This window comes from Aegilops tauschii, chromosome 3 (genome assembly GCF_002575655.3).
Source record: "Aegilops tauschii subsp. strangulata cultivar AL8/78 chromosome 3, Aet v6.0, whole genome shotgun sequence".
Taxonomy (NCBI): Eukaryota; Viridiplantae; Streptophyta; class Magnoliopsida; order Poales; family Poaceae; genus Aegilops; species Aegilops tauschii.
In genome coordinates, this window is record NC_053037.3 from 271,883,149 (window position 1) to 271,908,041 (window position 24,893).

General features: G+C 46.5%; 1 protein-coding gene across 2 annotated transcripts; it reads right to left on the bottom strand.

The window, feature by feature from the left end:
• Window positions 1–1,330: 1,330 nt before the first annotated feature.
• LOC109760997 (uncharacterized) lies at window positions 1,331–24,665 on the bottom strand. 2 transcript variants are annotated; one of them, XM_020319797.4, is made up of 9 exons: window positions 24,377–24,665; window positions 19,673–20,042; window positions 19,438–19,555; window positions 19,238–19,343; window positions 19,046–19,141; window positions 11,438–12,145; window positions 11,158–11,315; window positions 1,738–1,880; window positions 1,331–1,641 (listed from the first exon to the last, which is right to left on the bottom strand). In XM_020319797.4, the coding sequence occupies exons 1-9, from the start codon at window positions 24,407–24,409 to the stop codon at window positions 1,556–1,558; spliced, it is 1,818 nt and encodes a 605-aa protein (XP_020175386.1). In that variant the 5' UTR covers window positions 24,410–24,665; the 3' UTR covers window positions 1,331–1,555. The 2 variants fall into 2 exon arrangements, with proteins under 2 accessions (XP_020175386.1, XP_020175387.1); XM_020319798.4 differs by lacking the exon at window positions 19,046–19,141.
• Between the last annotated feature and the right edge of the window lie 228 nt (window positions 24,666–24,893).

Consider the following 24,893-nt stretch of genomic DNA (forward strand, 5'->3'; position numbering starts at 1 on the left):
TGGGATATGTTGTTGCCGACCAGGCGGCCACGGTCTGGTTTGCGCTTAATTATCAGCAAGCAATTTATATAGATGATTGCACGTATCGCTCTGCATATGCTTCTACTGGAGTAATTTTCTTTATATTTATTCCAAGTTACTATCTTGTCTTTCTTCGAGTGATGTTTCTGTTTAGTTTTCATGATACATAAATTTTTTCATGTGAAAAAATAAAATAATTATCAATATATAATTTTGTTTATTTGTATCTCTATTCTATTTCCATTATAGTGTACTTTCAAGAGATAAACACGAAATTTTTCTAAAATTGATGTGCAATTAAAGAGTTGAACGTTTAAAAACATGGTGAGCATATTTTGAAAGACACGTTCACGTTCATGTTCATTTTTCATTTTAATATTATTTTAGAAAATGTTCACCTTGTTTTCTGAAAATGTTGAATGTGTATTAAAAATATTGTGTAATATTATTCTTAAATTTCTACAAACACGCTCATGTTAGTACATTTCTGGAATTTATTATTGTCACACAATAATATTTAATACACGTTGAACAGTTTTTAAAATACAATATTGTCAATTTTCAATAATTGTGTACTTTAAGAATAGAATGAAGATACACAATAATTGTTCGTGCTTATGGCCCTCAATGAAGATGCATAAATTTACACAATAATTTTTAATATACGTTCAACTTTTTATGTCCACATAAATTTTAGAAAAATTTCATGTTTATCTCTTCAAGGTACACAATAATGAAAATAGAGTAAAGATATAAAATAAACAATAATTACAGATTGATAATTATTTTATTTTTTTCATATAGGAAAATTTATGTATCATGAAAATTAAACAGAAACTTCACTCAAAAAATATGTGCAAAGCGATACGCGGAATCGTGCATATAAGTTGCTAGCTAGCAGTTAAATATAAACCAAAGTGTGGCCTCTTGGTCCACTTGTTTGTTAGGCAACCAGGATGTCCGTGGTTTGAATTCTCTTCGTGCCGGCTTGTGTTTATATTTTTTTGAGAATTAATTGAAGTACAAACACGTTTCCGTAAAAAAAAAAGCTTGCGTCCAGCATGCGTAACGATTTTTTCCAAGAATTAACTAAAGTCCAGGGACATTTCTGTAAAAAAAAACTACACGCACGGCTCACAACACGCCCGCAGCCACTAATATGTGGCCCAGAGACACGCTGACATGCCCCACGGGCACTTGATACGGCGGCATACGTCTAGAGGCACCGTATTTGAACGCCTAGACAAGTTACGTCACCACTTTTGTGTATTTTTCAAGTTTAGACACCAAACTGGCCGCGCCGGGCAAGTTAAGGCACCTGTAGTGTATTTAACTCTATAAAATACAGTACAAAGACCTGCGGGACGCTGCGGCCGCTATCTATAAAAGTAGGGTACCATTCGGATGTCACGTTGGTCTCCATCTGCGTACTCTCTGGAGAAAGACCAACCATCCAGGGGAAACGGGCGTATCAAAATGCAAATACAGAATTCCTATTTTACTATCATTTGAGTAAACTCTGAACACACATCCGTTACACTGAAGGCTGAATTGCCATTTCCTGCGCAGTCTGTTGATCTCCTGATGGTCGCCCAGGCGTGGCCCCAGGCATCTTGGAATCTGCAAAATATTGCAATATTCAAGCCATCATGTTTGTTTGTTCTACACGTAGATCTCATGCTAGTAGTCTAGAGATATAGATAATAACATATTCACCAGCTTCAAGTGACATCAGAGTCGAGGATGCGATTTCTTCCTTTGCAAGTGTTGCAACCGTCGAACATGGTCTATGAAACAGCAAATGGGCTACAATTCGATCGACTGGATTGGTGTCTGTTTCTGCTTCCTTCACCAGAGATCTGATATCCAGATACAAGGATGAGCCATTGTGAATACTCGCAGAAAAAAGTACTATTAACTACAAAAATTGCACAAAAGGTAGCTTGCTGTTTACATTCCACAAAAGAAGACACACGACATTTTTTTTTTAGAAATGGAGGAGAACCCCCGGCCTCTGCATCTGGACGATACATGCAACCACTTTATTAATTATTCACACAAGACCTTACAAAGTCATACACCACTAAGACTACATCTGTCGCTACTCCTATCCAGTTGATGAAGGGATGCTGATAGTCTAGGCCTAATACCAAACAGACCTTGCAGCCAAACCTAACATCTAAGACCTGAGGTCCCAACCAGGACGCCTGCCGGGTATGGGGCACCTACCAGTCCGGCGCACTCAACAACCAGGACACCTGCCGGGTATGAGGCCGCCGCAGCCACCTGCCACCAATCCATCTTCAGTACTGTACTGCTGCATCTACCTTGCCCACCACGGCGCCAGACAACGCCACCATCCTGCACGTATTCATCCACACGCGCCCGTCGCCGAAACTCCTCAGCGCCATGCCGCCGGGATCCATCGACGGCCTTGCGGTAGATGAAACACCGCTCCTCCTCGTCCCCTCCAGCCAGCTCCTGCTCCAAAACTATGCCCTCGGGAGGGAGCACGACACCGAAGGCGCCGTCATCGTCCGATCTGGTAGACCCAGCTCTAGGGTTTCCCCCGGAACATCCCGATCATGTTGACGCAGTTTGCAACGACGATGCCTCAACAGGGGGCGTCGGAGACGCCGTCAGCGTCCGCCATGACCGAAGTCGGCGTGATTTTCACCAGAAGTAGCGCCACCACAATCTCGCCGCTGACCGGATCCGAGCACACCCTCGCCATGTGGACGTATGGTGTCGTCGGAAAACCGGTTGAGGACCAACGGCCGCCCCACCCCGGTCCCATCACGCGCCACCAGTCGGCCATAGCCGAACCATGACGGATCTGTCCGGGACGCCAGATCCACGGCCACCGCCGCCACCCATCGCATAGCGGAGAATCCCACAGGAGGACCTCGCCAGCCCTGGGTTCGCCGGCTGCCGCCGCACAGCCAGGACGCCGCCGTGCCTGCCGCACGAAGACACCCCGCAAGAGGCGCCCCAGCCGCCTGATAGGAGATCCGTCGCTTCCCTTCTGCCCTAGCCCTTTAGGCGTCGGGCGCCGCCACCACCGCGGCCAGTGTCGGCGACAGCGGCGGCAGAGATCTGCCTCGTGGGAGGGCTGGCGGCGCGAGGAGTTGGTCCCCCTGGCGTCGCCCTGGGTGGCGGCGCGAGGGGGTCGGGAGGGAGTCGGGCCAGACACACACGACATGACCTTAGGCATAACCTAGGAGCATGTGAAGTTTGTTAAAGATATATTATGGCGGCTGTTATGGATATCATATGGCGGATGTTATGGATGTCTAGTTAAAGATCAAGATTAAACGTACACGGTTTATTAGAAGTTGATGCCTTTAACTCTTTTGTAAACCTCCATGTATCTCTCTTACTCTCAACGTGTTATGCACAATTGTAACAATCAAGTGTATGTATTTATGGGATAAGCCCCATCCTATGAACATATAATATGCGGGCTCTCCACCAGGAGAGTTGAGACGGTTTACCCATCTTGACATGGTATCAGAGCCTCCTTCTTCCATTGCATCTAGCAAACCCCTCACCACCACAACCTTCATCTTCCACCTTGAGTCGCCATGTCCTCCTCCACCCAAGTCTCTTCCCTTGGCCTTAATTACACCACATCCAAGCCTCTCAACCGAACCAACTATGTCCTCTGGAAAGCCCAAGCTCGTTTCCAAATCATGGGGGCTGGGCTATATGGGTATATCGACCAATCCACAGTCGAACCCACAAAGACCATCATGACCAAGAACTCCGATGGGAAAGAAGAGATCGTTCCCAACCCAGCCTACGACCCCTGGTTCATCCAGGACCAACAGATCGTGGCCTATCTCCTCTGGAACCTCTCTAAGCAAGTTCTTGTTCAGGTTGCATCCCTAGAAAAATCCCACGCGATCTGGTCAGCACTCGCTAACATGTTCGCCACCCAATCCCTCTCCTGCGCCAACAATTGCCACATCGCCCCTCTCAAACGCCCAAAAAGGCTCACCGAGTGCAACTACTTCGGTCAAATGCGAGCCCTCTCTGATGAGCTCGCTGCAGCTGGCAAACCAATCAAGGACGAGGAGCTTCTCTCCTTCATCATCGGGGGGCTGGATATGGATTATCAGCCCCTCATCTCGCCACTGGATGTCCGCGTGGAGTCCCTGACCGTGGATGATCTCTTCGGCATGGTCTCAAATTTCGACCAACGAGTCGAGATGTTCCAAGGAACAGGGGCGGGTGCCTTCAAATCATCTGCCAATCTCGCTGCCAGAGGCCGTGGTGGGTCTCCCAAGGGCTACCGCAAGGGCGGTGGTCGTGGCGGTGGCTATGGTGGTAACAACAGTGGCAACAACTACAACACCGGCGGCGGCAGCAATTACAACACCGGTGGTGGCGGCGGTGGTGGTGGCGGCAGCCACTACCACAACGACAACAACTACTACTACGGCAATAACCGGCGCCCCTCCTATAACAACAATAGGGGTCGTCCGTTTCAAGGTTATGATGAGTATGAAAATAAATGTCAAATTTGCAACAACAAAAAACCACATTGCAAACGATTGTGATTGGCGCTATGCCGAGAACAATTCCCAACGCAAGAAAGTCGCAGCAGCTGCAGATACATCTTATGGAGTTGATACCAATTGGTACGTTGACTCTGGAGCCACAAATCACATCACCAATGAGCTTGAAAAGGTGACCATGAGCGAGAAGTACCATGGCCATGATCAAGTCCACAACGCAAACAGTGAAGGTATGAAGATAGATCATGTTGGTCATGCAATTGTCAATACCCCTCATCGGAATATTCATCTTAGAAATATCTTACAAGTACCACAAACTGAGAAAATCTTCTTTTTGTTCATCGTATTGCCATAGATAACAAAGTTTTTCTCGAGTTTCACCCCTACTTCTTTTTGATTCGTGATCAGGCCACGAGGAAAATTCTCTACCGCGGTAGATGTGTGCATGGGCTCTACCCTTTGATTCCTCAGTTTAGAAGCTTCAATAAACAAGTGTGTGGTGTCATCAAAATTTCATCGGAACGGTGGCATGCGCGATTAGGACATCCTTCTTTTGTTATTGTTCAACAAGTGGTTCGAAATAATCAGCTCCCATGTGTTGGTGAGCGTAGTCTTGAAACTATTTGTGATTCTTGTCAGAAAGCGAAAGCTCATCAATTACCATATCCAGTTTCCACTAGTATTTCTACCAAGCCATTGCAACTTGTTTTCTCTGATGTATGGGGTCCAGCTCCTCCTTCCGTTGGTAGACATACTTTCTATGTTAGTTTCATAGATGACTACAGTAAATTCACTCGGATCTACCTTCTTAAAAAATGTTCTGACGTTTTTCAAGTTTTTCATAATTTTCAAGCACTTGTTGAACGCCAATTTGACACTAAAATCCTTGCTGTCCAATCTGATTGGGGTGGTGAATACGAGAAGTTAAACTCGTTTTTTCCAAAAGTTGGGTCTTTTGCATCATGTTTCATGCCCTCATGCCCACCAACAAAACGGATCTGCCGAGCGCAAACATAGGCATATAGTTGAGGTAGGATTTGCTCTCCTAGCCGGTACCTCCATGCCTCTCAAATTTTGGGATGAGGCATTTCTTACTGTAGTTCATCTCATCAATATGCTACCCAGTCGTGTCATCAACAATGAAACACCCATGCAACGACTCCTTCATACTCGACCAAACTATAACTCTCTTTGTGTCTTTGGATGCGCTTGTTGGCCAAACCTTCGTCCCTACAATACTCGCAAACTCATGTTTCGCTCAAAACAATGTGTTTTCTTGGGTTATAGTGCGCAACACAAAGGTGTCAAGTGCTTTGATGTTCCTACAGGTCGAGTATATATTTCTCATGATGTGGTCTTCGATGAAACTGTCTTCACTTTTGCTCATCTACATCCTAACGCCGGTGCCCTACTTCGCCAAGAAATCCTTCTACTACCACCTCATTTGTCTGGTTTTCATCAAGGGAACGACAATTGTACTAACCACTTGACTAACTCTTCTAACCGTGCAAATGAGATTTGTGATGAAGCAGGCTCAAGTGGTGAAGCAACAGAAACCAATTTGGCGTCAAATGGTAAAGAAAATGGCCAAAATGGTCCATATTTCATGTGTCCCCCGCTACGTGACAGGGCTGCTCCCGAATCTGCCTCGGGAACGGCGGTGTCAGCGCAGGCGCGACCCACTCCGGGATCGAAGCGCTACAACACAGAATCCACGCCAGGAGCGGCTGCTCGCCAACCCCCGCCTGCCACGTCCTCACCTGGGGGGCCGTCATCCACGCGCGCGTCGCCATCAGGAGACCAGCCGACACGCGGTTTGGCCCGGACCCACGGGTCTACGTCTGCCACGTCCTCACCTAGGGGGTCGTCATCCACGCACGCGTCGCCATCAAGGGACCGGCCGACCACGCGGTTTGGCCCGGACCCACGGGTCTATGTCAGGCGGACGGTGCGCCAGCCCGCAGCAGGCGCGGGATCCCAGCCTGATCCAACTGTCTCGCCTAGGTTTTCTGCACCATCCACTGAAGCTTCACCCACATATATGGCCAGAGAAGATCCGGCAGCGGCACATGTCACAGCAGCAACCTCGGGATAGCCTGGATCCTCTATCCAGGAGCAGTCTATGGGATTTTCTGCGCCTGGATCATCTACAACAGTCCAGCAACATACTACACCGCCGCGTACAAGACTTCGAACAAGGGTAATTCAACCTGTAAATTATAAAGTTAAATTTGGCTTGGCATGTTCAACAGGAGAACCTAGTACTTTTCAAGAAGCAAGTGTAGATCCCAAGTGGAGAAAAGCTATGGAGGAAGAGTTCCAAGCACTTCAGAGAAACAAGACATGGCACCTAGTTCCTTCACATCAAGGTAAAAATTTAATTGACTGCAAATGGGTGTTCAGGATAAAGAGAAAGTCAGATGATACAATAGATCGTTACAAGGCTAGACTTGTTGCTAAAGGATTCAAACAGAGGTATGGCATAGATTATGAGGATACTTTCAGTCCTATTGTTAAGGTTGCCAGTATCCGTCTTGTTTTGTCTATTGTCGTATCCAGAGGCTGGAGCCTCAGACAGCTAGATGTGCAGAATGCATTTCTTCATGGTGTTCTGGAAGAGGAAGTGTACATGAAGCAACCTTCTGGGTTTGAACATAAGAATAAACCTTTTCATGTGTGCAGGCTTGATAAATCTCTATGGGTTGAAGCAAACCCCTAGAGCATGGTACTCACATCTGAGTTCAAAGTTGCAAACACTTGGTCATGTTCCTTCTAAATCCGACACATCACTATTTATTTACAACAAGTTCAAAACATCCATATTTGTGCTTATATATGTTGATGATATCATTGTCACAAGCTCATCAAATGAGGCAGTAACTGCATTGTTAAAGGATTTGAATTCAGAATTTGCCCTCAAAGATCTAGGTGACCTGCATTACTTCCTTGGTATTGAAGTCAAGAAAAACAAGGAAGGTGGTCTTCATCTTTCCCAAGAAAAATATGCAACTGATCTTTTGAATAGAGCTGGATTGCAGGGCTGTAAACCATCACCAACACCATTGTCCATTTCAGAAAAACTATCTCTTGCTGAAGGAGAACTCCTGAGTCAAGAGGATGGTACTAAGTACAGAAGTTTGGTGGGTGCACTTCAGTATTTGACTCTCACCAAGCCTGATATTTGCTTTGTTGTCAATAAGGTTTGTCAGTTTCGGCATGCACCAACTACAGCTCATTGGACTGCTGCCAAACGTATACTGAGATATGTGAAAAATACTTAGTATTGGCATAACCTTTAGCAAGTCTTCATCCACACTTGTTAGTGTGTTTTCTGACTCTGACTGGGCAGGTTGCATAGATGATAGAAGATCAACAAGTGGTTTTGCAGTCTTCTTTGGACCTAATTTGATCTCATAGTGTGCAAAGAAACAAGCCACAGTTTCCAGGTCAAGTACTGAGGCAGAATACAAAGCATTGGCAAATGCAACAACAGAGATTATATGGGTCATGTCCATGCTTAAGGAACTTGGCATATGTCACACACCAACCCCATGTCTTTGGTGTGACAATCTTGGTGCTACATACCTATCTGCTAATCTATCTTTCATGCAAGAACCAAACACATAGAGATTGATTATCATTTTGTGAGGGAAAGAGTTGCTAATAAGGAGTTGCAGATTCGGTTTGTTCATTCAAAGGATCAAGTTGCAGATGGTTTTACAAAAGCCTTGGCCACACGACCGTTTGAGGAGTTCAAGCGTAATCTTAACTTGGGAAGTTCAGAATAAGGGAGGGTGTTAAAGATATATTATGGCGGTTGTTATGGATATCTTATGGCGGATGTTATGGATGTCTAGTTAAAGATCAAGATTAAACGTACACGGTTTATGCCTGTAACTCTCTTCTTTAACTCTCTTGTAAACCTCCGTGTATCTCTCTTACTCTCAACGTGCTATGCACAATTGTAACAATCAAGTGTATGCATTTATGGGATAAGCCCCATCCTATGAATATATAATATGCGGGCTCTCCACCAGGAGAGTTGACACGCTTTACCCATCTTGGCAAAGTTCAGATCCTTTCAATTACTTGCTAGGGTTATGAAGGAATTTCAGAGCATCTTACATGTGGACATGGTTGTATTTATTTACGTGGCAGTCCCTTTTCTGAATCTTCTTGTATCAGCCAACAACGATGCATGTTCCAACTACACCAGTAAATACCTAGAGCTTCCAACTTTCAGGGGAATATTTGCCTTTTGCCTCAAGCACACCAAAGTGTCCCTATCATCAAAATGTCCATGCCAAAGGAACACTTGTAACCAAGGATTTCCTAGAGCTAAGTAAGAACCAATGAAATGTATGTCTTTTAAAAAATATATGTTACTTCAAAAAACATGATAGGATTTCCTATTTAACTAGTTTAATTTCTTTTTTTACTCAAACCCCAACAACTTTGATATTTTTGGGCATTGATATACAAGTTTTCTTTTCTTTGCATTTTTTTCAAGCTAAGCAATTCTGATATGTTGGTCAAATTTGGTATTTCAAACAAAACTAAAATCATTATAATTGAAGTTGAACTTAATTGAAGCAACAACTATCATGGCATGTTTCAAGCCTTCTTTGCCCTTCTTTTATTTTCTTTTCTTTCCCCTTTTTCTTCAGCAGAATAACACATATTGTGTATGAACTACATAAAATAATAAATAGGACCCCAATTTTATAAAGACAGTACAGCAAGTCTGCCTAGCTATACAATCTATCAGGGCATATATACATGCCTAGCTATACAATCTGTCAGGGCAAGTCTGCTTGAGCTAGATGTTAGATCTAGAATCACAGTGGAGTCACCAATAACCCCTACATACCAGCACACATTTCAAGATTTAACTATGACCATCAACTAGACCAACACTATAAGTTATGTGACTTCAAAATTATACTAATGAAAATAAAAATGTTGGCGCACATAACCCACATTTTGTTGGTTAAACTGATGGTCAAACTTGATTCTTGAAATGTGTGTGCACCTTATTCACCCCCTCACTTCCAAAACCGGGATTTTAATCCCCTCAACTATCCAAAACCAGGCAAATCATCCCCTCATGCCCTGGTAAGTGGTTTTTTATGGTGGTTTTGCAAACGTGGCAGCGAGGAGACATGGAAAAGCTCTGCTGCACTGGGTGAGGCCATGCGCTGAGCTGGGAGCGCGTCGAGAGCTTGCCGGAGGCGTAGCGAAGTGAACGAGGGGGCGCCATGTCCAGGCACGGAGGCGCGATCGAGGCCGCCGACCGTTGTGACAGCAGCGGAAACTATCCACAGCAGGACGCGTCACTCCATCCCGCACGAGCCATTGTTTTCGGGCTCCACCTGCGTCCATCCCATGGGAGGCTTCGTGTTGCAGAACAACATTCGGAGCTCGTTTCCCCATGATGTCCGTTGTCCGGTCACAGGCCACGTGCATCAGTTCGGCTGTTGTATGGAGCCAGAGAAAAAAGTGATGATGTTGCTCATGGCCTGCGTCTCCAGGGACATGAGATGGACGTGAGAAGGAGCAGGACAAGAGACGTGCAGATCATGTCATCATGGCATGTGCTCGTTCGGAGGTGGAGTTCTTGAATGCCATGGCCGAGGGAGTAGGATAGTCACTGCTCCACGACACAAGAGTCTTCAGAGGTGCCCGCTCGAACGCCCCCACAGTACCTGCGCAGGGCGACGCAGAGGTGGTGTAGCGGCGCGTCGCCATCGCCACAACATCTCCGAACGAGCAGCGCGTTGGGGACCCTGCCGCTTCTTCTTTGCAGAAAACTTCATTACGATTGTGCGGGTATTGTCATCCCGACACTTGCGGCCTGCTTGATAGGATTTAGCTGCGCCCAAAGTCGCCGACACTTGTCATCCCAACGCGCAGCTCGGCCCTCGGCATTCCCACGGACATCGGGGCCACCGTGCATGCTGACTATGGGGAAGGCGGCAGCACAACACTTCCGCCATAGCGCTGTGTGGAGGTGCGCGTAATAGGAATACGCCGACGGCAGTATCAGGTGGACTCCCACGCTGGCCTACTCGGGGATTGTGTAGCGGCGGGATGGCAAGCTCCCTGGAGTCAGAGACTAGGGGCCGTACCTGCTAAACGCGTGTCTTGACTCTTGAGGAGATGGACGATCGAGTACCCTGCTGCTAGTTTTCCTCACCGGCATGCGCCACGGTCTCGTCAGGGGAGCACACGACAGTCGCCGGAGATGCGGACATGTGCAGCTCCATTGATGTGTCTTGAGGAAAGAAAAACAGGTTTTTTAAAGAAACAATTGATTACACTGACATGTGAGTCATGAGATGAGATGGCAGTGTAAGTCAAACAAAAAAATCTGGTCAGCGGGCCATGTGGGCAAAACCACCTGCCAAAACAGTTTGGAGGGGGTGATTTGCCTGGTTTTGGATAGTTGAGGCAATTAAGATCCCGGTTTTGGACGTGAGGGGGTTATCTGTCCAAAACATGATGCTTGTGGACGTGAGGGGGTTATCTGTCCAAAATGTGATAGTTGTGGGAGTTATATACACTCTTTTCCTGGAATGGAGGGAGTACTAACCCACTTTGGCATTAAGCAATATACCTTTTTCTCCTGTTGGATGCGTCATTTTCTGAAACTTCATCTTCATCTCTTTTAGTCTTGTTACTGCTAGTTCTGTCACCAGCAATTTGTCTCTGTGAGGAACTATGAGCCAATCGAAGCAGACTGTCTCGAATGCAGAGTCGAGTCCTGGCATCCAGCTGCACAAGGAATAAAATATTTAGTCAATTTCATTTTCATAAGACCAAATCCTGCAACTGAAAAGTGTTTCACTCAACACATGAACATCAATAACGTTTTACAGAAAGAACAAAGAAATGACCTTCCCAAGGGCATCTTTAAGCTCATAATATATTTTTTCCTCTATAAAGGGATCATCAGGAATTCCAGAATTCTTATGAATCTCTTTACGACAAGCTGAAGTCTGCTCTAGTGCATTTTCGTCTATGATACCTGAACTCCCTAATGAATCTGAGTTCTTGTTCCTTCGGGAGTATGCTCGAGGTACCAAAGTGTCCCTGCCCGAACCCTCTTGACGAAATTGCTGCTGCTGTTGTTGAATAGCTCTCAGGGCATGTTGTTGTTGTCGGCGCCTAAGCTTTTCAATCTTTTCCTGGGGTGTCATCATCAGTGCCCTTGATGGCATATCTTGTGGCTTTTCTGTGGAACTTGATTGCTTCAGAGGATCTACTGAAGTTTGGTAACATGCAGCCTTTGGGTTTGTCTGATGGCCTTCAGCCTGAATATTTGACACCGCCGGAATGGTAGGACATGGATATGCAGGATATCCATAGCCAGGGAATGCAAGCTGAATAGCATCTTGAAATTGCTCCATATTCTTGCTATCGTGGAGCAGTGCATATTGACGAGTCTGAAAATGCTGGACAGGAGGTTCGGATAATGAATGCAAACTGTCTGGTTGCTGGTGTCCTTGGTTCTGGGAGAAACCACTTGTATTGTTGGATGTTTTACTTTTGCTTCCGTCATCTGGTTTTCTTTGTGATTTCAATTGTCTCTTCTTTACATCTCCCTACAAAAGTGCCACATTTATACTGGGTTGTAACGAGCCAGGTCACTCACTGAAACAAGATGTAACCAAGTACCTATTGTTTTGACCAATTTTAAACTACATATAAATTCTAGGCTATCAAAACGGCAATTATAGTAGTGAAGACAGTTCCCAATAGGAGGGGGAAAATGTCATACAGGATGAATCCAGAGAGGATCAACTGAATACATGTATAGAAAAACAGCATACATTACAAGTAGCATCTTTTGTTCAGAGGTGCGTGGAAGCTTGCTATCCATGTGCCAGAACCATGAGTTGGTCGCGAGATCTTATGGGTTTCACCTCTAGCCTACCCCAACTTGTTTGGGACTAAAGGCTTTGTTGTTGTTGTTGTTGTTACTTTTCTGGTGAACATCAACTATTGGAGCCTTAGGCTGGATAACAGATATCAGATTGGTATAGCCAAATTTATCAGGATATGATCATCAGCTCCATTCAGGCCAGTTCAAAAGATCTCTAAATTGCAAGTGAAAAATAAATGATAACTATGAAGTGAATAAGTGTTTAAAAATCACTACACTGGACAATTGACACTCTTATATGTGTTAATTTATATGTTTAGAAAGGATAGCAACCATGTGAAGAAAACAATTTCCCAGATCATCATGAAAGATGGAGATGAATTCATTCATAAAAGATGAGCATATGCATCACATGGCTAGCTACCACCTTCAATATCTATACCAATATAAAAAGAGCGAGTTGCGGAGATCCGACAAATCTCACCTGTTCAACCGTATCTATACCAATATAAAAATGTGCCAAACATTAAGGTTGATTTCAGCTCCTTTGCATACGTGTTCACCCTTCTAGCATAAGAAAAATATGGTGCTTTGCTTGAAAAATTTGTGGCTTAATTCTGGAAGGCATTAAGTTTCCATACATGCATGCTTGTGCTGATCAATCCATCCCTCTAAAAACATGATACCCTCTTTCACATGCTTCATATAAGCTATGCACATGCCATCTCGCCAAGCACTGATAACATGTTTCATTTAAGAGATCATCTGAGATTTGCATAATTGTTTTGAGAATGGGCAGGGCAGCATCGACACCGGCCTCGATCAGTGTCGGGGCAATGATGAACCAACAAAGAAGGTGGCTCGGGTAGGGTGGCGCAGGACATCGACACTGGCCACGACCAGCGTCGAAGGATGGGTTGTTGGGATGGAAGGAGGAAGACAAAGAGGAGGAAGAAGACGACGATCACAAATTTTTACCACCGATAAAAAATAGGCGACCGGTGCACAGTTGCTCTCATAGTATCCGCTAAAGAATTTGGTAAAAGGTGATATATATTCGAAGGACTTCACTGATGTCACTTAGTCATCAGTTTGATTTATTTTCCTGTATTTTGCCCGTAGCAACGCACGAGCATTGTACTAGTCCTACCTAATATTAATATGCAATTTATATCTTGCCTAATATTAATGTGCAATACAATTAATATCTTGCTTAATATTAATGTGCATTGCACATACACAATTACTGGTCTGATTTAGTTTTCGAGAATAATCACTACCCAGACAATTTTACACTCAGCATACATTAGCATTAGCATCTGCTGTTACGTGCGTGGAGTTGGAGGTCCGAACTGGGATCTGATCGAAGGGGATAGCGAGGCTCGCCCTTAGGCGCATGTAGGGGCTCGTCCCTTGCCGTGACGCTGGAGGCTCTGAACTCTCAGTTTGGGGCAATTTTCCCTATTTCTTGATTGATAATCCTAATACAAACTATCCTCTCTTTATATAGATCAGAGAGATCACAAAACTTGGAAAGCAAACCAGACCCTAACCGTTTGGAAAGTAAAGACAACTTCCTAATAGAAATATATTTCCTAGGGATAAACTTGGACTTATTGGCTGCCAAGGATTAGCCATGTGCCTGCCTAAGGCCCACCTGTTGGTATTGTGGTTACAGACTGTGTGGCAGGTCTGGGCCTGCGGCTATAGTGCTGCCCCCAATACCTGTCCGTAACACTTCCGCCCGCCTGGAGAAACAGCTCGTCCTCGAGCTGGAAATCTGGATAACGATGCTTGAAGTCTTCCAGGGGCAGCCATGAAGTAGCTGTCGAATCAGCACCCTGCCACTGCACCAATACTTCAGGGACTCCCTTGAACAGACGTGAGCGAAGCACAACAGCCGGAGTTGGAACCACCCTGCCATGTAAGATGTCCGGTAATGCAGGAGGGGTATCTGGGGGCGGACCATGATATTTTTTTGAGGAACACCACATGGAATACATCATGAATCCGTGCATGAGGTGGAAGCTGCAACCGGTATGCCACCTCACCAATGCGCTCAAGAATTTGATATGGTCCAAAGTATCGTGGAGCGAGCTTGGCATTGCTGTGCGCACCCAAGGATGCCGTGGGCCGATGCTGAAGGTGAAGCCAGACCCATTCTCCAATGGTGAAGGCAATGTCACGGTGCTTCTCATCATGGTGGATCTTCATGCTATTCTGAGCTTGGAGAAGGCGATCCCGTATGTCAGCAAGGAACTCGTCACGGTCTGAGAGGGCACGGTCCACAGCTGCTACTTTTGCAAGGCCTGGCTCATAAGATACAAGCATCGGAGGCGGACGCCCATATACCACCTCGAAAGGAGTAGCTTTCAGGGCGGACTGAAAAGATGAGTTGTAGCAGAACTCAACCGAAGGAAGCCAGTGAGGCCACTGTTTAGGACGATCGCCCACTAAACACCGCAAGTACATGCCAATGATGCGGTTCAGCACTTATTTTTGTCCGTCAGTGGGATGAAATGCAGAACTGAGTTGTAGTTTGACACCAGCGAGGCGGAAACGCTCGGTCCAGAAATTGCTGGTAAATACTGGGTCACGGTCGCTCACAATGGACGTCGGAAATCCATGTAGAAGAACTATGTTATCGACGAAGGCCTTGGCAACAGAGCTAGCAGAGTATGGATGTCCCAAAGCAATGAAGTGGTTATATTTCGAGAAACGGTCAACAACAGTCAAATGACTGACTTACCACCCACTTTCGGCAGGCCCTCCACAAAGTCCATGGAAATGTCTGTCCAAACATGTTGAGGGACTGGAAGGGGTTGGAGAAGGCCACCGGGAAGATGCTCAGTCTTGTTGCGCTGGCACACGACACAAGACCGCACAAACTCCTCCACCACTGCTCGCATGCAAGGGATGTAAAAATTGGCACGCAATCGGTGAAGTGTCTTCTGAACACCCATGACCGGAGTCGTGGGCATCTGCCAAGATTGCAGGGAGGAAAACTGAGGCTGTTGTGATGTAGACCCGACCTTTATGGAGAATGAGGCCGTCGGTGACACTCCAAGGCCCTGCAGCCATCCCTGCTTTAATGGAGTCACGCAACGCTGTGAGGTCTGCACTAGTGGCAATTTCCTGGCGCAAATCATCAAAAAGTTGAAACTGAGGACATGAGAGAACAAAGACAGCCCCTAGCTCCTCCTCGTGGCACCTGGAGAGAGCATATGCCACTGTATTTTGACGGCCTGGTCGATACTCCACAGTGCAGTCATATCCCAGCAGCTTGCTTACCAATTGATGTTGCGGAATGGTGGAGAGGCGCTGGTCAAGCAAGTATTTCAGACTATAGTGATATGTTCTTATTTTGAAGCTTCGGCCCCACAAATACGGCCTCCAATGTCGATCAGCTTTCACCAATCCAATTAGCTCACGCTCATAAGCTGCTAGCTTGACATGGCATGGTGCCACCGCCCTGCTGAAGAAAGCAAGAGGTCTGCCCCCTTGGTGTAGCACGGCTCCAAAGCCCGTGCCAGACGCATCATAGTCCACCAAGAATGGAGAGTTGAAGTCCGGTAGCTGCAAGGCAGGTCCTGCTGCGAGTGCCTGCTTGAGTGTGTGAAAGGCTGTGTCAGCCTCCGGGGACCACAAAAAGCCTTCTTTCTTGACGAGCTTGGTGAGTGGAGCTGAGAGCACTCTGTAGTCCTGGATGAACTTGCGATAATACCCAGCAAGCCCAAGGAACCCGCTAAGGGCGCGGACACTTCGTGGTTTTGGCCATGCCTCCACCGCTTCCACCTTGGCCGGGTCCATGGCGACGCCGTCTGCTGAGATGATATGGCCCAAATAGGCCACTTTGCGCTCACCAAAGAAGCACTTAGAGCGCTTCAGGATAGCTGATGCTGCTGTAGGAGAAGCAAGACAGCACGAACATGACGAAGGTGTTCTGTCCAAGACTTCCTGTAGATCAAAATATCATCAAAGAAAACGAGTACAAATTTCCGAAGAGAAGGACAAAGAACAGCATTCATCAAGGCTTGGAACGTGGCTGGTGCGTTGGTGAGGCCAAAAGGCATCACCAAAAACTCGTAATGGCCGTGATGCGTGCGGAAGGCCATCATCTTGGCATCTGGCTCGTGCATCCGAACCTGATGATACCCACTGCGGAGATCAAGCTTGGTGAAGAACGAAGAACCATTGAGCTCATCCAGGAGCTCGTCGACAACCGGAATCAGGTATTTATCCTTGACAGTACCATCATTAAGTTGGCGGTAGTCCACGCAAAACCTCCATGTGCGACCTGTTTCTTGACAAGAATCACCAGGGAAGAAAATTCAGAGTTACTTTCCCGGATGATACCTTGCTGGAGCATATCCTCACATTGGCGTTCAATCTCATCCTTCTGGAGCTGAGGGTAACGGTATGGGCGAACTGCAATAGGGGTCGTTCCTGGCAAGAGCCGAATGCGTGGTCGCACATGCGCACCAGTGGTAAGCCACACAGTTTATCAAACAGAGCCTTGAACCCTTCCAGAAGTATGGCCATGTGGTCATCGGTGGCACATGAATGGACCTGCAGTGGCCCTTCGGACATGTTGATGCTGTGCCAAATGACCTGGTGATCTTTCTTCCAAAACGACATGGTCAAGTGCTCAAAGTCCCAAAGTATGGGCCCCAGTGTGCGCAACCATTGGACGCCAAGTACCAAGTCGAAACCATCCAAGGGAGTGGCATGACAGTCAATGACAAACAGCTCGCCAAGGACATCCAGCAAGAGGCCCTGCACACATCCAGCACTCGAAACTTTGTCCCCGTTAGCCACGGTTACTTGAACCCCGGGCGTTGTTCAAGGGAAATTCCCATGCGACTGGCTGCCTCCTCAGCTAGAAAATTATGTGTGGATCCTGAGTCCACCGGAGCCCTGAGACGACCTCCAGCAGCTTGGACATGTAGCTGCATGGTCTTGCCAATGCATATACCCGTAAGTGCACGCACCGAGATGGTTGGCGTGCCATTGGTTGACGCTCCTGGACCTCTCGCAGTAGTGTCAGATGCTGCCAGGGCGAACACTTTCTCAACTGTGTCAGCATCAACGTCGTCAGTGTCTTCCCCATCAGGCACCTCGATCCAAAAAAGCCGGGCACAACGGTGGCCACGGGCGTACTTCTCATCACAGTTAAAGCACAACCCTTTAGTGCGCCGGTCGGCCATCTCTGTTGGGGTAAGTTTCTTGAATTGCCTAGCAGGGAGGGGCTGTCCGGCTGGGACAGCAGCAGGCTGTTTGGGTAGGGAAACAGCGACCGTTGCTGTTGCCTTGGTTGCTTTGGACGACAATATTGTGCCTGAGAGTGGTGTGGTTGTGTCCTCATCATCTGTAAAACAACCCTGCTCATAGGAGAGTGCTAAGCTCATGGCAGCCTCAAGGTTCGATGGGTACTGCAAGTCCACATCAGTACGGATGGGCTTGCGTAGCCCAGCAATGAACAACTCGATCTGTTGCTCTTCTGAAAGACTCTCGCACCTGCAAACAAGAGTGAGGAATTGCTTCTTGTAGTCGCATACCGAGCCTGTTTGTTTCAAGTGTTTAATTTCCGCCAGCCGACTAGTCCTGATCCTTGGCCCAAAACTGCGGTTCAGGTATTTGACAAACTTTGGCCATGGTGGTTCGCCATGCATCATCTCCAGCCGGCTGTACCATAGTGCAGCATCATCGGTTAGGTGATAGGAGGCCATCCACGCCTTTTCCTTGTCCTCCGTCTGGTGGCCCTTGAAGAAGCACTCGACACGGTTCAACCAAGGCAACGGGTCGCCCTCCCCGTTATAGGTAGGGAATTCCAGCTTGTGGAACTTTGGAGCCTCCCGGTAGGCAAACGGTGCAGCCAGTGCAGCAGCAGCTGTGTTGTCAATCTCATCTTCATCTTTGCTCTGTGCCTTGCTGGATCCTCCCTTCTCCAGAAGGTCAATGGACACCCTAGCAGCCGCTAGTTGTTCCGTCAATGCTGCGACATCAGACCGCAGCTCGGGTAGTGCTTTGAGGTCAGGTAGAAAAGGGGGGGGGGGGGGGGGGGGAATTGGTGGCTGTTGGTGGTGGGTGGCCGAGGAAGGTCCTCTCTGATACCAAGATGTTACGTGCGTGGAGTTGGGAGGTGGAAACTGGGATCTGATCGGAGGGGATAGCGAGGTTCGCCCTTAGGCGCATGTAGGGGCTCGTCCCCTGCCGTGACGCTGGAGGCTCTGAACTCTCAGTTTGGGGCAATTTTCCCTATTTCTTGATTGATAATCCTAATACAAACTATCCTCTCTTTATATAGATCAGAGAGATCACAAAACTTGGAAAGCAAACCAGATCCTAACCGTTTGGAAAGTAAAGACAACTTCCTAATAGAAATATATTTGCTAGGGATAAACTTGGACTTCTTGGCCGCCAAGGATTAGCCATGTGCCTGCCTAAGGCCCACCTGTTGGTATTGTGGTTACGGACTGTGTGGCAGGTCTGGGCCTGCGGCTATAGTGCTGCCCCCAATACCTGTCTGTAACATCTACTACCCCCCAAAAGTTGTATCGTATATACAAGAGCAACCAAGAGATGGTTGCTAGGCATGTCAATGCATTTAGCCATGTACCTTGATTTCTTGTTTGGCTATTTTACTGGGAGTACAATTAATCAGAACCGAAGAAGATCCACAATCAGAAGATGGTTGCTTATTTAATGGTATACACTGTAAAACAATCAAGTCGCATTGATAAGAAAGAGCTCAATGCTACAGAGGAAATGAAAATTAGCAATAAAAGATCCGAGTACTACATATACATACCGGAAAGGGGATTGATTGTACAGTACCGACAACCACATCTGAACTCGTAACAAGGAAATTACTGCCATTAACAATCATCTCATTTCCAAATAAGGCTTCAGTGTTGCTGCAGAACCACATCAAGCTATAAGTTTATTAAACCGGTAATAGTATCGTACCAACTATCCATACTTGTTGTTTCATTTGATTTCCAACCTTACCTAAACAAGTAGTCAAAATCATCAAAATCTCCAATATTGCCCCAGTCACAGTCGAGAAGGTTGTTGCTCTTTTCTTCATTCTCATTGCCAAACACTTCAGATTCACCATCCAGCTGCACTGTATATGGGCTAACGAAAGATATATAATTTGCTTTGAAAGTATTGTGTCTTTACCTTTTTTTTTCCTACATGTGTGGCATGTTTGAATGTAGAAATGTTAAATAATGAAACAAACCTGACACGCTTCTGGTAACTTTTTGTAAACTAGATGCAGAATTGAAATCCAAATATGTTGATGCTATATTATAGTCATTGTAGTTTCTATCAAATGCAGTGCTCGGGAGAGGCAGGTCAGGCCAGGATTCTATGTCAAGTTGTGCAGCTGAATAATGTCCACTAGCCTCAGTGGCAGCCTGCTTTTCCAAACCAGGATGTTCAGTTTGACCCCCTGAAGTACATTCAGTAAGGCCCACAACACTAGCTGCTTCATCATCATTCTTCTTCTGGTCTCGAACACAGATTGATCTACTATCCTTCGTATCCTTGGGGCAAGGTGTTATATGGTCTTCATTCTCCCTGAGTTCAGCCCAGATTCCATCCCCTACCTGCATTTCAAAACCAAAGACTAAATCATCTGGATAAAAAGTAGCAGTGTCTCTGCGTCGCTAATCAAAATTAATTTGCGCATCATACTGAGGAGGGTTGTGATAGGCTTGGCGAGACAACGTCAAAACTCAGCCACTCTTATGGAGATAAAACCCAAAAGAGGCGTAACCCTCTCAGCGACGCGCCACATCGGAACCCGGGTGTGGTGTCAAATGGGCAAGGGCCGGGCCGTCATCCCCTCGATGGCGCACCGTATCTTGATCTGGATACGGTGGCAAGTGAGCGAGGATCGGGTCGTCGCATCCTTAGTGGCGCACTACATCGTCGCCCGGATGTAGTGGAAAATGAGCAAGGGTCTTCACATTTGACTCGACGAGTGCGAAGGGTAAGGAAGCTAGCCGAGTCTAGGAGGATTCGCTTAGGTAGCTGGAACGTAGGGTCCCTAACAGGGAAGCTTCGGGAGCTAGTTGATGCAGCGGTGCCGAGAGGTGTTGATATCCTTTGCGTCCAAGAAACCAAATGGAGGGGACAGAAGGCGAAGGAGGTGGAGGATACCGGCTTCAAGCTGTGGTACACGCCTCAAGTACGGAGTGGTAGACATCAAGAGACGTGGGGACCGGATTATCCTGGTCAAGCTGGTAGTTGGGGACTTAGTTCTCAATGTTATCAGCATGTATGCCCCGCAAGTAGGCCACAATGAGAACACCAAGAGGGAGTACTGGGAGGCCTGGAGGACATGGTTAGAAGTGTACGATTGGCGAGAAGCTGTTCATAGGAGGAGACCTCAATGGCCACGTGGGTACATCTAACACAGGTTTTGAAGGGATGCATGGGGGCTTTGGCTATGGCATCAGGAATCAAGGAGAAGATGTCTTAAGCTTTGCTCTAGCCTACGACATGATCGTAGCTAACACCCTCTTTAAAAAGAGAGGATCACATCTAGTGACTTTTAGTAGTGGTCGACACTCTAGTCAGATTTATTGAGACAAGTACATTACCCTCATTAAGGACATGTACAATAATGTTGAGACAAGTGTTCGAACAAGTGATGGCGACACTGATGACTTCCCGATTAAAATAGGACTGCACCAGGGGTCATCTTTGAGGCCTTATCTTTTTTGCTTTGGTGACCGATGAGGTCACAAGGGATATACAAGGAGATATCCCATGGTGTATGCTCTTTGCAGATGATGTGGTGGTAGTCAACGATACTCAGATGGGGGTCATAGGAAGTTAAGAGTTATGGAGACAAACCTTGGAATCGGAAGGTTTTAGGCTTAGAAGAACTAAAACCGAGTACATGAGGTGCGGTTTCAATACTACTAGGCACAAGGAGGAGGTCAGCCTTGATGGGCAGATGGTGCCTCACAAGGACACCTTTCGATATTTGGGGTCAATAATGCAGAAGGATGGGTGTATTGATGAAGATGTGAACCATCAAATCAAAGCCGGATAGATGAAGTGCACCAAGCTTCTGGCATTCTCTGTGACAAGAAAGTGCCACAAAAACTAAAAGGCAAGTTCTATAGGACGGCGGTTCGACCCACAATGTCGTATGGCACTGAGTGTTGGCCGACTAAAAGGCAACATGTTCAACAGTTACGTGTGGTGGAGATGCGCATGTTGAGATGGATGTGTGGCCACACAAGGAAGGACCGAGTCCGGAATGATGATATACGAGATAGAGTTGGGGTATTACCGATTGAAGAGAAGCTTGTCCAACATCATCTGAGATGGTTTGGGCATATTCAACGCAGGCCTCCGGAAGCTCCAGTGCACAGCGGACGGCTAAAGTGTGCTGATAATGTCAAGAGAGGTCGGGGTAGATCGAACTTGACATGGGAGGAGTCCGTAAAGAGATACCTGAAGGATTGGAATATCACCAAAGAGCTTGCCATGGACAGGGATGCGTGGAAGCTTGCTATCCATATGCCAAAACAATGAGTTGGTCGTGAGATCTTATGGGATTCACCTCTAGCCTACCCCAACTTGTTTGGGACTATGTTGTTACTGTTTTTTAGTCTCACATCATAAAATTTAGCAAATCGCAAACTCTATCACCTGCCTCTATTTAAATTTGTAATTTGATGAAATGTTAATATTCTCAAAATGTATAAAAGACCACGAATATTCAGGGAGAATAAAGAACATGTAGTCCAGTTCAAAACAAGCCAGTAAATCTATTCAAACTCTAATACGATCTCTAAACTGACTGGACTCTTTCCTAACGAAGTTGCTTAATCAACTAGGACACTAATGTAACAAGTACTTAAGCCGATTGAGTAGAGGAGTGAGGCATCGGAGAAGACTGCCCCTTGAGAGAAGTGCATATTTCAACCCCGAACTCATGCCCTAGTCTAGACGGTATTGGAGCTTGGGGTTGTAAATTAACTAGGGCATGAGTTTGGGGTTGAAATATGCACTTCTCCCAATGCCCTTCTGTTCTTCCTGTTCATCCCACCTGCCTCTATCTCTCTCTCAAACAATAGTAATCACCTGCGTGTGGGGTTCAGGACTAGCGAATGTAACCAGTACTTAAGTCAAAAGCGTAGAGGAGTGAGCCATCGAAGAAGACTGTAGCAAATCCCTTTCTGGTCTTCCTATTCTTCCCACCTACCTCTATCGCTCTCTCTCTCTCTCTGTTAGGGCATGGCTAGCTACTGACTGGATTATATTGTGAAAGAAGAAACTTAGAAGATTTTAGTGCAAATTGGCTCGAGTTGCTAGGGTTTCTATTGCAAAATACTCCCTCCGTCCCAAAATAAGTGTCTCAACTTTGTACTAACTCAAGTACAAAGTTGTACTAAGCTTGTACTAGAGCTTAGTACAACTTTGTACTAGAGTTAGTACAAAGTTGAGACACTTATTTTGGGACGGAGGGAGTAGGAAATTAGGGCACTGTAGCACGCCACAGGCGGTTACGGTTACAACCCAATTACACAATTACATAAAGTTGGTCTCAAACGCAAAGAAATGGTGCTTTATAGCCATTACAGTCGTAAGCAGGTGAAAAGCTAAAACAGAAAGCAAAGGCAACCAGTCAACGTTGCCAGATGCTGAACAATGATGCGAGAGAGGTGGTGTAGCATCCGATCTTCGATCAGCGGCTGACAATGAACATAAACGGGCGAACCGGTATCAAGCGACGTGAGCCCTACGATCAAGGATGAACGTCGAGCGCGACCTCAGGAGCATCACGCGGAGACAGTAGAAGTGTCACTATTCTTCAGTTGATTCAGTCTCGAACCTGAGAATACCCCCCAATTGGGACAATGCTTGTCCTCAAGGCTGAAAGGAGGGAAAAAACTTTTGTATAAATGTTGAGTCCTCCCATGTTGCTGCTTCGATCGACTTGTTCGCCCATTTGACTAGCAAACATACAACAGGAATACTGATGTTCCCCTGTGGTCTGGGAATCAATTTCCTTTCCAGTACCTTTTCTGGCTCCATTTTGATCAGTCCATTCTCATCCACTAGAGGCAAGTGACGAGTTGGTATGACATGAGGGCTGACATGCTTATTGAGCTGCCTGACATGGAAGGTATGATGTAGTTGACACCCTTCTGGAAGGAGCAATTTATATGTAGTGTTCCCAATTTATAGCAGCACTCTGAAGGGACCATAAAATTTGGAATGGAGTTTCAGGTGTTTGTGGAGACTAAGTGAGGTGTGCCTGTAAGGTTGAAGCTTGAGATAGGCCATGTCACCCACTTGGAATTGCCTGTCAGTTCTCTTCTTATCAGCAAAGTACTTCATTCTGTCTTGAGCTTTCAGCAAATTTTTCTTGATCACTTCCATTGCTAGCTCTCTGTTTTGTAATAAGTTCTCACTGTCCTCACAAATGGAGTCAGGTAGTGTAGACTCAGCTACCATGAGAGGTGGAAAACCATACAGAGCTTGAAATAGGGTCATTTTCAGGTAGGTATGAAAACTGGTGCTAAAATGGGGTCATTTTCAGATAGACAGATTGCAGCAACACTACACACATACAAAATATTTGTTGTGCTTTTTCCCCTCTCAAGCACGTGGCGCAGCATTCCAGTACTCCTCGAAGCAATAGGCAGTCTTACCGGCTACATCCGTAACTAGTACTAGTAGTAAACCATGACTGCTCCCCCGTCAAAAAAAAAAAACATAGAGATGTCAAAATGACTTGCTCTGCTGCGCAACCACGCTCAGACCTCCATGGAAAGCATCTCCTACCCCTTCTCAAACCACCACATCTAAACCTAGAACGCAACATACATGACACGTCGTGAACACATAGCAGATCTAACCGTGTGAGGAGAACGCAAATTAGAACAGAGCAGAGAAGAGGGAGGCGGCGGCGCACCTGCTGTTGGGATTCCCCGTTGCAATCAAACATCCTCCTCCAGCTCAGGTAGCGGCGACCGCGCCCGATTCGTGCTGTCTCCCGGGTGCCAGCGGTAGCATATCCAGACGGCTACGAACAAAAGAGAGAGAGGGAGAGGAAAATCCTCAAATTCGCAGACGGCCTCTTCCCCCCTCCCTGTCTTCTCTGCTCTCTCTCTCTTTCTCCCCCCAACCGAGACGAGAGGAGTCGAGTCCAGGGAGCGGCAGACGCGTGGTGGCCGGCAAATGGCCGAGCGGTGGGGTGGGGCTTGGACCGCCACGTATGCAAGGAGTGGCATCCGGGTAGTGGCGGAGAGAACTCGATCAAATGCCGCGCTCCGATTGGCCCGGGGGGTTTACTGTTAGTAAAGCAACTTAGGCTGGCCATAGTGGGTAACATAAGTAGTATCATGCATTTGGGAGTCGCAAACATGCTTATGTGGCAGGCAATTAAAGAAGAAAAAGATGGTTATAGTGACATAGGTAGATACCGTAAC